This window comes from Primulina tabacum, chromosome 15 (genome assembly GCF_025594145.1).
Source record: "Primulina tabacum isolate GXHZ01 chromosome 15, ASM2559414v2, whole genome shotgun sequence".
NCBI classification, from domain to species: domain Eukaryota; kingdom Viridiplantae; phylum Streptophyta; class Magnoliopsida; order Lamiales; family Gesneriaceae; genus Primulina; species Primulina tabacum.
This window is the reverse complement of record NC_134564.1, coordinates 13544920-13560484: the sequence shown is the minus strand read 5'-3', so window position 1 is coordinate 13560484 and position 15565 is coordinate 13544920. Positions and strand designations below refer to the sequence as shown.

Genomic DNA, 15565 nt, shown 5'->3' with positions numbered 1-15565 from the left:
CGATAAAGACTACATACACAAGTTTAACGTCTTCGTGCAAGACTGTATTTGAGTGGTGGTGAGTGTGTTTGTGTGTGAGAACTGAACAAGGATGTTCTCACACACTGAAGGAGATTAGCTTCTAAATTAAGCTGATATGTCTTGGGTATCCCTATGGGCTGATTGCTTCTTGAAAGCTGATGAGCAAATAAGCGTGCCCTTTCTTTCACTACACTCTCTCTGGTATTTGCATTGAAGCTCTCTTTCTCTTCACTGATCTTTATCTTCCTTTTATAGACGCGAAGTTACATCGTATAGTGAGACTCATTTATTATATCTGTTGCATTTTGAATTCGTTTCTTGGACTTTTTGTTTCGACTTTTCGACTGTCCTTCTGAAACGTTTGTCTTTAATGTTCTGATGCAATGTCATTATTGTCCTTTGACTAGACAATTACTTTGTACCTTTGTGTATAGTTGGAATCCACTAGAAATAGTTTGTTGATCTACAACTGAAAGATTCTGACTTATGCTTCGAACTAGTCAGCTGAACTGATTTTCAGTTGGGCTGGTGAAATCAGTTGACTCGTCAGTTGAACTGATTTCACTCTCGTTCAGTTGTACTGATCAGCTGAATTTCTTCATCAGTTGAACACTCCTTCGGCTAGCCAAGCTTCTGAGGTTCTCCTGCTGAACCACCTAACAACTGGTCAATCAGCTGGACTGCTCAATTGACGTAACAGTTAGACTGATTCAGTTTGTGCGATCAGTTTAGTCTTCAGTTTGCGATGTAAACAGCTCGTGACTGATCCTAGCTTCTGTCCACTAAGGTAGATTATTAGTAACACAAAATAACAAGTTTTGTTAACATCAAAATCAAGATTGCGAACTTGAAAAGTTCCAACACTAAATTTCATAATTAAACTTAAATGAGCTATATTCATCAGTTTTATTGAATCGAGGGCGCGATTACATCCAAATCGTGTTTGCTTTTCATATGTACAAGGATTCATATCATGACGTTTTTTAATTTTTCCAGCTTCTTATTCTTTTGCTTTGACATACATACAATGTGTTCATGGTCTCGTAGGACTATACTGTAACTTTAGAACAATTCAAGAAATCCAGCGTAATGGACTTGCTCCAAAGAAAATATGCTCACTCACTTGCTGTAACGTTCCATCTATTTCTTCAGTAGGATTAAAGTTCTGTTTTGTGACTTACACTGTCCAAGGATGTGTGTCATTTTCACAGATCTGGATCTGGTCGGCCTGATGGTGTTACAACAAGTTGGAGACACCAATGCAATAGCATACTATGCAAGTTCTATATTTGTGTCAGCTGGTAAAGAACATTTACTCAAAGATGAGTAGGAAGAATAGTTCTAATCGTTAGCTTTTTACAGGTTTTTCAGAAAGAGAGGGAACAACAGCTATGGTTATCATTCAGGTTTCTATGTTTCTATATTTCGTTTTTGATTGTTGGGTTCTATTTCTCCCATTTTATATACTTCGCCTTTTCAGGTTCCAGTGACTGTTTTAGGAGTCCTATTGATGGATAAATCGGGGATACGTCCACTGCTTTTGGTAACATCAATATATCGTCCTTTGCCTTCATTTAGCTTATAAAACCATCTTCTGAAAGGTTTTCTGCTGCAGGTTTCAGCGGCAGGAACGTGCTTGGGTTGTTTCTTGATTGGGTTATCATTCTTATTACAGGTCATATATTCTACCAATCTGTTTCACGAGACACGTTGATCTGGATACGTGATGTTTATTATCTTCCAAGTGCAGGATCTTAAACCATGGGAATTCAGTCCCTTTCTATCTCTTGGTGGAGTCTTGGTAATCCATTGTTACTAGTAACTAGAAAACGTGGATACACAGAGAATATTGACATATCCTATTAGCATATCACATAAGCAATTCTCATGTTTGGAGACTTTGGCAAAATAAATTTCGTTGTGCAAGAGAATTACAAGTTGTTTTGCTTTACTAGAGAGTCGAGTTTAACATACTCGAGGACTTCCGTTAACAGAGCTCAATTTCGTGCACAAGCACGCATAAATCAATCACCGAGTACTGGAAATTTACGTATATTTTTCAAAAAGGAAATTAGAAGGAATAGATGATCGTTGTTTGTTACACACTAGCTGAACTCCGAGTTGGTTTCGGAACTCAGCAAGACCTGGAATTGTCTGCTTTAGCATCCCTTGCATTCCGTCTTAAACAACAGTTATACCTCTCATCAAACATCAGTCGGCCTTCTGTCTCTCTTTCTTGAAAAGTCGACGGAACAATGACAGCAACCAATACCAAATCAAAACCAGCCAATTTTTCGATTCTGGTTTGGGATCTGGACGTGCTCCAAATAATCCCTTGTAGAGCTCCTTCTGTTTCTGATAAACAGCTTTGTCATCTTCTGCTAGCAGGCGCAACTCTTTTGTTATTGCTTTGTCTTCAGGGGCAAATTTTCGGGCCTTCATGAAGTCTTCACGAGCAGCATGTGTCTGCCCAAGTTCCGCTCTAGCCTTGCCACGTCGAAACAACGCTTTGACATTGTTCTCATCCTCGGCCAACACCTAGCAGCATCACATTTCAAGTCTTATTTATATTATGGTAGTGGTAGCAGTAAAAAAAAAAAAAAAAGAGTGCAAAATGACAGAGTAAGGGCAGATAACTTCATATCGATCCAGAAATACAAGGTTCCATTTAGTTGTAGCAAACACTTCGTGTATCTGACAAAGAAAATACTGAAAAAACTAACTCAGCAGGTCTCGGGAAACAGAATACAATACGTTTCACATGATCAAGAAGAAAAGAAAATTCAAAACCATAAAGATTGTGAATTTTACGCAATTCTTCTGAAAATCGTTCTGCAAAATAAAGTTTCTACTTTCCGTAATGAAAAATTCAGCTCATTTTTCTCTTATAAACATTATCCTGGATGTTGTTAGAATAGCTTGATATTGCATCAAGTATCTGAAATTATCTCTGAATTGATTTAGTTTTTCTTTTACAAATGTTTGAATTATACCCAATATTTGGAAAAATGTAATAGAAAATAAACAGTCAAAACAGTCCTGAGTGGATGAATTTTCAGAAAGTATCTACATACAATACCACATTGGGCAATAGCTTCATCATAGCGCTTGAGCTTTATCAAGCAGGCTGCCATATTAAGGTGGCAAGGATTTTTTACTGCCATAGCCATATCACGGTACTTCCCAAACAACTGGAACATGAAGTCATCTCCCATGTATGCTATGGCCTAAAGCAGAAAAAAATAGTCAAGGAATGTTGATTAAAAAAAGAAAAGGAAAAAAAAACTACAGAAGAAGTAGTCAAGAGGAGGAATTTGCAACCATTTCATACTGCTGCATTGCCTCCTCCAATTTATCCTCTTTGAACAGCTCATTCCCATCCATCTTTCTTCGATCTGCTGCACCAATTCTTTCTTCTACTGTCATGTCACTGCGGGCTTTTCCCTGTGTAAAGATTAGTATGGAGAGAGTGATTTTTGGAAATCAAAAGTAATCCACAAAAACTTTAAGCACGGAGAGTGCACAGATATAAAACACGCACTTCTTTGGTTTCATCAAAACCAATTAGTTCAACTTCATACATGATATCTGCCATTGGTGGAACATTTGGAAAAGAAAAATTTCCTTCTTTTCCATATCCTAGCTCCCAACCAACATTAAGCAATGCACGTTCTCCAGATTTCATGCTAGAAATTCCAATAGCCAGCCCAGTCTTCTCTTTTTTCTCTGTAGGAAATGATCAGAGACAAATATTACACTCTTTTTCCAGAAACTTATATCCTATCATTTTTCACTTTTTATTCATTGAAAAGTTCAATGAACTCATGGACGAAAAAATTAATAAGTTTCATAGTTCCTTTTTGCAGCATAAGCATAAATTCCTTCAGAAGAACTGTCATTTTAGTAGCCATGTTCCATTGAATTAAGAAGTTCAGCAAAAGAAACAGGTTTCTACACACTAGTAGCACAAATAGATGGCAAAGGATATTTTGGGAGTTGCCATAAAAGGATCCAAACGAGTATGCGTACAAATAACTGCAGCTAACATCTTCCTGAAAACCAACATGTTTTATTAATTAAAAATTTTGGAGAACTCCTTATGCATTACCTTTCCCTAGGATAAGCTCAAGGGGTTGCTGTTCATGCCATGTATCTTCAAACTTGTGTTTGGTGCTTTCAGTCCATGCCCTGTAGTGCACTGCCAAAAAATTTGATGTTAGTGTGCATACGCACCTCTTTCCCATTAAAGCAAAGCAACGAAAAATTTCAAACACAGGAAGCAAATCATACTAGACTGCCATTTCAAAAGAAATGAATCAAGTGAGAATTCAAACTATAAATGAAAGTTCACGATAACATTACATCAGCAACATCTGGATCAAAGAGTTTTGTTTGACAATAACATTGAAAATTTGAAATTCAAAAACTTTTAGGAGACATCTGAACAAATATTATGGCACTTGTAAGTCCAGCAACCATTTTCATGGATAACTCACAGGCACAAGGTAGTCAAATTCGACCAGTGTCACTTTCATAATTTGTCTTCATGAGTGTACACACATTCCTTACAGAAATCGAGGAAAAGATCTACGCACATAAGAAGAGGAATAAAATGAAAAAGGCTATGATTGGTTAAAATTTCCAAACAATAAGCAAAATTGAATAAGAAAAAAGAATCTGGTTAATAACTATCCATTTGAATTACAAGTATTCACCACATAGGAAACACTACAACATCTAGGAGAATCAGATTGAGGTAGAGGATCATTCCTGAAATCTTCCCATATCTACACAACCTTTCCCAACTGTAGAAGCTTACTGTGTTTTCCCGGTTCATGGCTAAGTATTTCTTTCTTTTTGTTTCAAACTTCTCATGAGAATGTTTCAGAATTTTTAAAAACTGTTACAAATGTTCTTCACGATAGATAACATTTAGTCAGACATGAATTTTGTCATACAGTTTCATGGTCATCTCATCCCCAACTCAATATTCAGCTGAATGTCATGTTCTTGGGATGCTAACGTGCATGGATGCATAGAAACTTCATTATTTAACATCATCTGTCTAAATTGAAAAGACAACTATGTTAACTCATGGAAAGCAATAAGAGGTCAATAAGATCTTATCATTGGACTTACTGAAGCATGTTGAATATTTTGATGGCTTCTGACCACGGCCCTCCTTTATAATTTGCTTTGTCACTTTCACATGGAGAACTTCCACAGCAGAACTAACCTTAGGGGGGCCACTGTCATCTTGAGGAAGTTCTCCATGCACAACTGAGGCACCTTCAGCCACAATTTCATCATCACCATCTTGATCTGCAAATGATGCATGTTTTATTCATCTCAAATATTTTAATTTTGAAATCAAAATACACATTTTACAATTGATCTACAGACAGAAAATACTTCATAATGGTAGAGAAACACTGCCCTCATCATTCAAGACCTGTAAGGGGTCACTCTAGGAGTAAAGTTAATAATAACACATATTATCAAAGTGAAAGTGGTATTAGGCTCAAATATATTTCAAAAATCAAAAACCTTAGACACATCAATAAACTACACCACTTGAATTCCAATTTTGCAGCTAACTTTACATTTTCAGGAATTTCAAAACTTGAAACATTATCATTTTGGGACAGAGGAGAAGTATGCCCTGCTCAGTTGCTCAGCCAGAGGAGAAGCATGTCCAAATTTTAATTTGTGCACCTCACACAATGCTTGGAAAATGACACCCTATGGCTCACCTTAAGATTGCGAACACCCAAGAAGTAATGACACAAGTACTTAATCTTCAATAACACCACATTTTTTAAACCAAACTTGACATGGAAAACGCCAGAACATGGGTAACTACCTGGTGATGGCTCGGGACGCTCCTCCAATTCCACCATAATCTATATCTTAAAAGAGATTAATGATATCTGCTATCAACTGCTTTCAATCTGCAATTTTTAGAATGCAAAATCCAATAAAAGGAAACTAAATAACATAAAATTTGATTAAAGGCGTATCCTACGAAACTAAAATCAGCCACTCCAGTCAAAATGACCTGTAGATCATCAAAATGATAAATAATAGAAATTAATTAACGCAGCAAACTTCAGTTCTCTGGTGCAGCAGTAAAATAGAGCCAAAAACGGGTTCAAATCAGAAAACCCTAATAAAGAAAGAGGGCAACAGTAGTACGAATACCATAATTAGCTCAATCTTCTGCAGCTACACACAATGCCGGATCCCTTTCACCTCTGAGTGCGTGAAAGTGTGTGTTGTCTCTGTAGTGAGCGAAGAAGATTCTGGAGAGAGAGTGGACTCGATCAAATCTTTGCAGTATCAAACTTCAAACAGTTCCTGATAGTCAAGTAGACCCGCCCGAAGTTAAATCTAGACCCGCCCGAAGTCATATCCGAAATTCAATGAGTTCGACCCGGTTGTATCTGTACAAACAATTATATTTAAGCAAAATGTTTGTGTTATTTTTAGTTAATATATATAAATTATGGTTATGTAATTATGTCTCGATATTTTAGTAACTTTACTCAAAATTATCAATTAAATTATTACCATCATTGATAAATTTTTATAATTATATGGCTAAAAATTTCTTATACGTAAGTTTAACAATGTAATTATAAAAATGTAACAATGATATTAGTTATTTAATTATATAATTTTGAAAAATATTAAAATTGATCTTCTCTCGAACGAACTGCACTCCTTTGTATACGTCAGGAGTCCATTGATGAAAAGGGGTTGGAAAAAGCTTGAACCAAATTCCTAAAATGATGAATATGAGCGCGATTGAAATTCCTGGGGCCGACAAAATTAGTAATATTATCCACGAACATATTGAACAAATAGAGAAGTCAAGATTGTAAATACAAGTACCGTATGTCAAGTGGGCGATGGTATTACTCGTATTCATAGTCTTGATGAAGTGATGGCGGGTGGACTAGTAGAATTTGAAAAAAGTACAATAAGTTTGCTCTGAATTTGGAACAAAATAATATTGGTGTTGTATTAATGAGTGATGGTTTGATGATACAAGAAGGAATTTCTGTAAAAGCAACAGGAGGAATTGCTCACATACCAATGAGTGAGGCTTATTTAGGTCGTGCTATAAACGCCCAGACTAAACCTATTGATGGTAGAGAGGAAATTGCACCTTAGATGAATATAATGATTTAATCAAAGTGTTGGAACTTTTCAAGTTCGCAATCTTGATTTTGATGATAACAAAACTTGTTAATTGTGTTACTAATATCTACCTTAGTGTGCAGCATCTAGGATCACTCACGAGCTAACTGAAGACCCAACTGATTGCACAAAAATCAGTCTAACTGTTACGTCAATTGAGTAGTCCAGCTGATTGTCCAGTTGATAAGTGGTTCAGCAGGAGAATCTCAGAAGCCTGGCCAGCCGAATGAGTGTTCAACTGATGAAGAAACTCATCTGATCAGTCCAATTGAACAAGAGTGAAATCAGTTCCACTGACTAGTCAACTGATTTCACCAGCCCAACAGAAGATCAATTCAACTGACCAGTTCGAAGCATCAGTCAGAATCTTTCAGTTATGATGAAGATAAACTCTTTCAGTGGATTCCAGCTGTACGTGAAGGTACAAAGCCATTGTCTTGCCCAAGGACAATAACAGACGTTGCATCAGGGCATTAAAGACAAATGTTTCAGAAGGGCAGTCAAAAAGTCGAAACACAAAGTCCAAGAAACGAATTCGAGATGCAACGGATACAATAAATGAGTCTCACTGTACGTTCAGTTTTTCCGCCTATATAAAGAGAAGATCAATGAAGACTCAAACAAGAGATATATAAAAATATACACCACAAGGAAAAGATGAAGAAAAAGAACGAGATTCTATACAATAAGCTTCTTCAAGAGAGAAAAGAAAGGGCACGCACATTGCACATCTGTTTTCAGAAGCATTCAGCACAGAGGGACACTTTAACGTGTTATCTGCTTAGTTTAGAAGTCATTTTCCCTCAGTGTGTGAGAACATCCTTGTTCAGTTTTTACACACAAATTCTCTCAATCACTCAAATACAGTCTTGCACAAAGACGTTAAACTTGTATATGTAGTCTTTGACACATAGACGTTAAAGAAGTGTTGGCTGGAAGGTGCTGCCTTCAATCGTAGCTAGGAGTTCAGTTTAGGCAGTAGTGTAAGTCCTAGCTGAGTGGGTTTTACAAAGAGTTGTATAAATCAAAATCTTCTAGTGGATCCTACCCGAGGCGGTAGAAGGGGTGACGTAAGAGCAGTTGAAGTCTCCGAACATCCATAAACATATCTTGTGTACTTAACTGATTAACTATTGTTTTCAAACTATTTGGATCAGTTAGAGTATCCGTCAGCTCAGTTGTCACCATAACTGACTGATGAATGCAAAAACTAATCTACCATTTTTCAGTTATTTAGTTTACATAAGTCAAAACGTTTTCTAATATAACAGTTTTCTTCACAAAAAATTACTTCGAGTTTCTTACGCTTGGTTTTTAACCAAACTCGATTTAATTCATCGGTGTTAATATTCTTAGAACACGAGCTATTGCAGCTCAATTGAGAATATTTTGTTTGAAGTATCCGAAAGAATGCTCGGCAAACGATCCTTCACAAAGTAAATAACTAAAAATAACATACCTCAATAGATAGGGAACTAAAATTTATATTTTATCTTATATTTATAATATATTTTCAATATCTTTTTTATTTAACCAACAATAATTTACTCGATTATTCTTAATTAGTATGCTTGTTAGAGAATATGACATGGGGACGTGATCTACTGAAAAAGGACTTCGTTAGAGAATATCTTTTGCTCAAATATGATGATGGTATTCAAAGACTTTTCGTTATTGTGACCAAAACTCTTTAAATCCATAACGATTCCTAATTAGAATCAATCTAAAATCAAAGTCAGGGATTTGTTGACAGAAAGTGGAGAATGGAACTGGCCGGTGGTGGACACTACATTATGGGAAGTGGACAGGGAAGAACATCGTCCGCATTCCTATTTCTCTTGACTTCGGTAATGATAAACTTGTGTGGCATTATGCTTCAAAAGGTGAATAGACAGTTAAATTTAGTTATTTTCTAGCACAAGAATGTGATGAATCAGATAGCAATGGGCTAAGATGTGGATTTACTCTTGGACTAAAATAATTGTGAAAATGTGAATTCCTAGTAAAATCGAAATCCATTCACTACAAGAAAAAACTCATTCAACAACGCATCTACGACAACGATTTTTCACTAAAACCGTGAAAACCGTTGTCGTATAGCGTTTTTTTTAAGCAAAAGACAACGGTTTTCTAAAACCGTTGTCTTTTGGCGTTTTTTTTTTTGGGGGTCAAAGACAACAGTTCTATAAATCGTTGTCTACTAGCGTGTTTTTTTTGGACAATTAGCGTTTTTTTTGGACAAACAACAACGGTTCTTTTAAAATATTGCTATATTTCGCGAAGTTTTTCAGCAAAAACCGTTGTAATTTTTAATAGCGACGGTTTTTCTGAAACCATCGCTAAATTTAGCGACGGTTTTAATCGCAATTTTTAAATTAGCAACGTTTTAATAACAACTGTTGCTTAAACATCTCTAATTGCAACGGATTAATAAACAACTGTCATTAATAGCGACGGTGTTTGTCTAATTGTTGCTAATAGCGATGGTTTATCAAATTATCGTGCTATTCACCAAAAACCGTCGCAAATTGTCTATAAATAGTCGCGTTTTTTGTCCATTTTCCTTCACACTACTTCACAAAACTTAAAAATTTTCTCTCTTAGACTATTTTAGTTTCAATTTAGAGTAAATTTTTTCGCTTCAATTTTTGATAAAAAATTTTAAGTGTTAGTTAAGATTATGAATATTGTTATTATAGTCAGATTGTAAGTTTTTTATATTTATTAAATTATTAAAAGTAATTTTTTTTATTTTACTGAAAAACTTAGCGACGAACATCATGAAAAACCGTCGCTAAAATTATTGACGGACTTTGTGGAAAATTGTCGCTAATGTTAGCGACGATACATTGAACCGTCGCTAATTAGCGACGCTTTTTATGATTTTCGTCGCTAGTATGTCGTAAACCGTCGCAAATAATAGCTACTTGAAGCCCTTTCAACAACACCCTCAGTTACAACAGTTTTAAAACACCTACGACTTTATCCGTTGTCGTTTAATGTTTTTGACGTAGTGGTTGTTGGTTTCGCGAGGGCTTAATTCCTAATTAGTATTTTATCATCGCACAATCAGGATTAATTAGCGCAGATAGCGAAAACGAGGTGAAAAGTTGTTTTTGGCCCAACAAAAATTTCGACATGACATCCACATAAATAAGACATACCGGAAAAATTAAATAATCAAAATAACTCAATAAATACCCTCAACAAACATAACACATAAATCAGTTTCAACTAGGTATAAACCCAACAACTATCCGATGATATCATATAGCCGTCAAGGCTCTATGATAGCATAATACAGTCCGAAAATACTCCAAATACGAGATAAAACTACACGAGGATTTTCTCGGTAAATGTGTAGACTCCATAATACATAAATATAATAAATGGGGAATCAATGACTGAACTCATAATGAAATGACAAGATAAACCATAGCTGACATCTCAAAGAGCTCTAGAGTCTCTCGGTGCTTCCTCCCGAGTAGCCGAGATGAACCACCTGTAAAGCCTATCATGCCCACACATACAAAAACACGACAGCCCCCGAAAGAGGGAAAAGGGTTAGGACCCTAGTACGAGATATCAAGAAATCACAAAGTATGACATAGAAAATACAACGATGTCATATATAAGTGCAATGCATGTACAGGTGCAATATATCTGGATATCAAGAGTCAAATGATCGATATCAAAATCATACTATGCTCGAGCTGGTCCATGCCTAAGTGGACTGTGCCTAAGTGTAACTCCACATATTCGACGATTGTCCTCACTGTACCAAGACGAGATTTTTCATCGTACTTATATCCTCACTTACACGTACCTTAGAAAACTTCCCAAGGGCTCACCCATATCAGAATTGCCCCAAGTCAAGCATACTTAACTTTGAAGTTTTATTGGGTGAGCTCTCGAAAAGAAGATGTATCTTTTTGATATGAGTAATACATATCAAAAATTTTAATCCCTCCTCAACTGCACAGTCTCACGCCTGAACAGTTTCAGAATTCTTCTTATTCCGGTGTGAGATCAGAATCCCTCTCACTCCGGCCCGAACCCATTTATTTTTTCGGGTTGGATATCAGGTCCAACCTGATCTAACCCGAACCCAAAAACCCCAAATCCAAGACTAATTTTTTTCATGTCGAACCGTGTCAAGTCTGATTTTTACACCGCTATGTGTGTGGATAAATATGATTTTATACAATAATTACCAACTGAAAATATTCAACTCAAATGAATCACCATAATATAAATCCTCCAGAAAATTATGTATATGCCAACTCAAATGAATCACCATAATATACATTTCAAAATGGCTCCATTATAACATAATCATTCTCAAACCATTTAAATTCAACTAGAATTTCATTTTCCACTGTTTAGGCGCTTCAATGTCAAAAAGTTCCAAAACTTTGTATTTTCTTCCCAAAATTAAACAATACTTTTCAAACTTCATATATAACAATTTTAAAGTATCAAACTATAATATCCAATAATACTTAACACAAGTTTAAGCTAATAATTATAAATTTTCTTAAATTCCCATATTAGCATTTAATCATTCTAATTCATTGGGAAGAGAGAGACGTGCAGTAGGAGAGAGAAAAATGATTTAGGTCGAGAGAGAATATACTAAATATGGTTTATTTGTTCCCTTTTTATTAATCGGGTAAATTTGACTCGTTCTATTTTGTTTCAACTCTCGTGTGCTATAGAATTCAAATATGTATTTTAGTATCGTCTATAATATGGTATTTTCTAATAATATTTTTTAAAAACACATAATTTATTTATTTAGTTTATTACCTTACTTTCATATTTTAAAATAATTAATGGCATTTCTTACAAAATAAAAAGACAATTAGCATTGGGTCATTAATATATTTTTTACACTAATAAAAGATTTCATCCTTAAAATTTAAACAAACACGACTAACATAAAAAGTGGCTGTAACACTCGTGACTAAAATGCATAACCAGTGCAGAAGCTTTTAATATAATTTGGAAAAAATGTGTAATTATAAAAAAATTGGGCAGCATTTCCCCGCAATTAGAGCATGCCACCTACCTCAAGCAACACGTAAAACACATGAAAAATATTTTCATATACATCAAATACCAGTTAATATAGTATCTACACATATTTCTAATTCAAATACCAAAACAAGATTTTCAATGTTTCCCAAAATAATCAAAAGCTTAACACATCAAAAATAGCATCCAATCGAAATTTCCAAAGTTTGGCATATGCTCTTCTCTCACTTCGACAACTCAGGGATGATCATTCCTTCTTACATATGTCTGCATCACATGAACATAACTGGAATGAGTATAAAACTCAACAAATGGAATCAATACTAACAATATACATATATATAATTTTATTGTAAAACATAAAATGTAGCCTCAGTTTCATTTTGTTGAAAACATTATCCTCATCATTATCATAAACGTCGAAACATCATTAAATATCATCCGTCAAGAATCATAATACAACAATACATAGGGATGATATCATTTTCATTGATGTTGGAACATTTCATGTTCGCAATATTTTTTTTGATGTTAACAAAACTTGTTATTATGTTTATAACATATTTACTCAAGTGTGAAGTTATTAAAACAAGAAGCAAGCTGAAACTGAATTCTGCACAAACTGAATTTCTGGCAAGTTTCGGTATTTTGATGATATCTCTCAATTGGATGATCCAAATGATAATCCGTCAATTTAACTGATTAGAAAACTCAATTTAGAACAAGTCGTACATCACATCAGTTGTGCAAATTCGGATGTTATCAAGGTCTAACTGATCGCTCAATTACCAAACAGATTGCACGAAAACAGCAATCAGTTGGAAATGAGCAGTTGCAGTGCTTTGACCATATTTCTCATCTCGATTATTGGAATGAAGCGATTCAGTATGTGTTGGAAAATAAGATGATGATCTACAAATCATCTTCACAAGTCATAATCTGAATCTAAGATTAAGATGCTGATAAATGACGATGAAGCTACTGGTTTTGCACAAACTGAAATAAGCTAGGCTGATTTCAGCTGACCAACTGAACTAAAACTGAACCAGACCAACTGAAGACCAATTGAACTGAACCAGATCAGCTGCAGACCAGTTGAACCAGACCAGTTGAACTGAACCAGCTGCTGACCAGTTGAACTGAACAACCAGTTGAGTTGACCAAAGTTGAATAGTTGGGAAAATGTCCAGCAAGACGATTTGACCATTGCAATTTCAGAAACAGTACAAAAACTTTCTAAACGATCATATTCTTGTGCCTAACGTATATATCATTGTTGGGACCTATAAATACATCATCTTGAAGATCAAACAAGAGATTTTGAAGATGATTCAAAGCATGAGTAGTTAGCATCAAGAAATCATCTAGTTGAGAGTAAAAGCCCTTGTGCAAGGATACATTTGAGATGTACACTGTAAATGATAAATTCCTCACACAAAATCACTACATATACAAGAGAGTTGAACTTCAAATATTAGTTGTGTGAATCTTTACACAAAGACGTAAAACATTGTGTTTGTAGTCTTTGTATATGAGACATTAAACAATATGCTGATTATGAGGTACTGCCTACAATCTTGAGTGCTAGGAGTTCAGTTAGGCAGTAGCGTAAGTCCTAGCTGAATGGGTTTGTACAAAGAGTTGTATAAATCAAAGTTTTCTAGTGAAACCTTCCCAAGGGGTAGAAGGGGTGACGTAGGAGCATTTGAAGTCTCCGAACATCCGTAAACAAATTCGTGTCTATTTGTTTATTGTATTTACTTATCATTTCCATTGTTTTAAGGATGCATTGTTGAAGTATTTTATGTGTTCTTCAAATAAAAAATTATGCATATCAATTGTTTGATAAAATGCTTCAACCAAATTATTTTTTACTCATTCAACTTGCATATATTTTAAATGCTTTACAAAATGTTTAATCGTTTAATACGAAGGATTATTTCGAGTGTCTTCCACTTGATTTGAAAACCAAACTCGATTTAATTCATCGGTGTTCAATATTTCAAGAACCGAGCTATTGTAGCTCAACGATTTCCCCCCTGTCAAGTGGTATCAGAGCAGTTGAATCTTGTTTCATGAATATTTCTGTAACGTCTCGCTTGTTTTTAAAATTCTACTGGATATTTTTTTTAAAAAAATAAAAGCTCGCATTTTCGAAATATCATTTAAAATAATCGTCTTTATTTTACAATAAAAATATCACAGTTTAAAATGACCAACATCAAACGTAAACGTAAAGGAGTAAAAATCGTAATAAAAAATATAACATTTAAAAATGATCTTAAATATTTGACACTAAAAATAGCGTCGTTTAAAAATTAACCAAACTCATCCAAAATCATACGTAAACATAAACGAGTAAAAATCTTAAATTCATCAACGTATGAAAATATTCATCTCCTCTCAATCTCATAAATCGTAATGCGGAAAACATGTGGTCCTCGGGTCGTGTCACCCTACCAAGTCTGCCTACTCAGAGTTCAGCACCTCCATTCTCATCACCATTTAGCTCACCTGCATCACACACGCCTAGTGAGTCTAAAGACTCAACACGCCTGTACCAGGAATAACAAGTACATATACATAGCACACAGCAGTGAAAAATATCATACTCAACATATCTTTCATGAACTTAAAAGCATAACGTAAACGTGTTGTGTAAAATCATAATGCCAACATACATTTCATGAACTTTAAAACATGAACATAAACATGTTGTATAAAATCATGTCGTGTCAAATCATATCATCTCATATCATCATATACGTGTCAAAACATGTCATCTCATGTTATCATATACGTAAACGTGTCGTGTAAAATCATATCGTATTAAAGCATGTCATCTCATGTCATCATATACGTAAACGTGTCGTATCCTTTCAAAACATGATAATAATCATAGCATGTATCATCGTATCAACATATACGTGTTAAAGCATGTCAACTCATGTCATCATATACGTAAACATTTCCTTTTTAATTGAATTCAGTTCATTAGTTGTGACTTTCGTATCAGCTCTATCGTATCAGCTCTATCGATGGATCCATCTACATGTAACCGTGGTACCCGGCGGCGAGGGACATCAGCGACAGCATTACCCGTCCACTGAGCCCGGGCCTCAGCTCATCATATCTCATATCATCGTATACATATACATCGTCAGTCACAACCAAATCCCATCCTTCAAAATAGCATCATAATCATTACTTAATAAAAACATGTATATACGTAACTTTTCCTTTAAACCAAGCATGCAATGTATTTATCGTAATTCCATAAAATTCATGAACGTGATGCATAAAA

At 35.0% G+C, this 15565-nt stretch overlaps 1 protein-coding gene across 4 annotated transcripts; it reads right to left on the bottom strand.

Annotated features, from left to right (window-relative positions):
• Positions 1 to 1859: 1859 nt before the first annotated feature.
• Positions 1860 to 6377, bottom strand: LOC142527135 (peptidyl-prolyl cis-trans isomerase FKBP42-like). Of its 4 annotated transcripts, none has more exons than XM_075631853.1 (8): positions 6223 to 6377; positions 5882 to 5972; positions 5161 to 5343; positions 4130 to 4219; positions 3563 to 3747; positions 3343 to 3465; positions 3096 to 3248; positions 1860 to 2559 (listed from the first exon to the last, which is right to left on the bottom strand). In XM_075631853.1, exons 2-8 carry the CDS (start codon positions 5919 to 5921, stop codon positions 2233 to 2235), a joined length of 1101 nt encoding a protein of 366 aa, XP_075487968.1. In that variant the 5' UTR covers positions 5922 to 5972; positions 6223 to 6377; the 3' UTR covers positions 1860 to 2232. The 4 variants fall into 4 exon arrangements, with proteins under 4 accessions (XP_075487968.1, XP_075487970.1, XP_075487969.1 ...); XM_075631855.1 differs by having other exon boundaries at positions 5885 to 5972; XM_075631854.1 differs by having other exon boundaries at positions 6217 to 6375.
• Positions 6378 to 15565: the final 9188 nt, after the last annotated feature.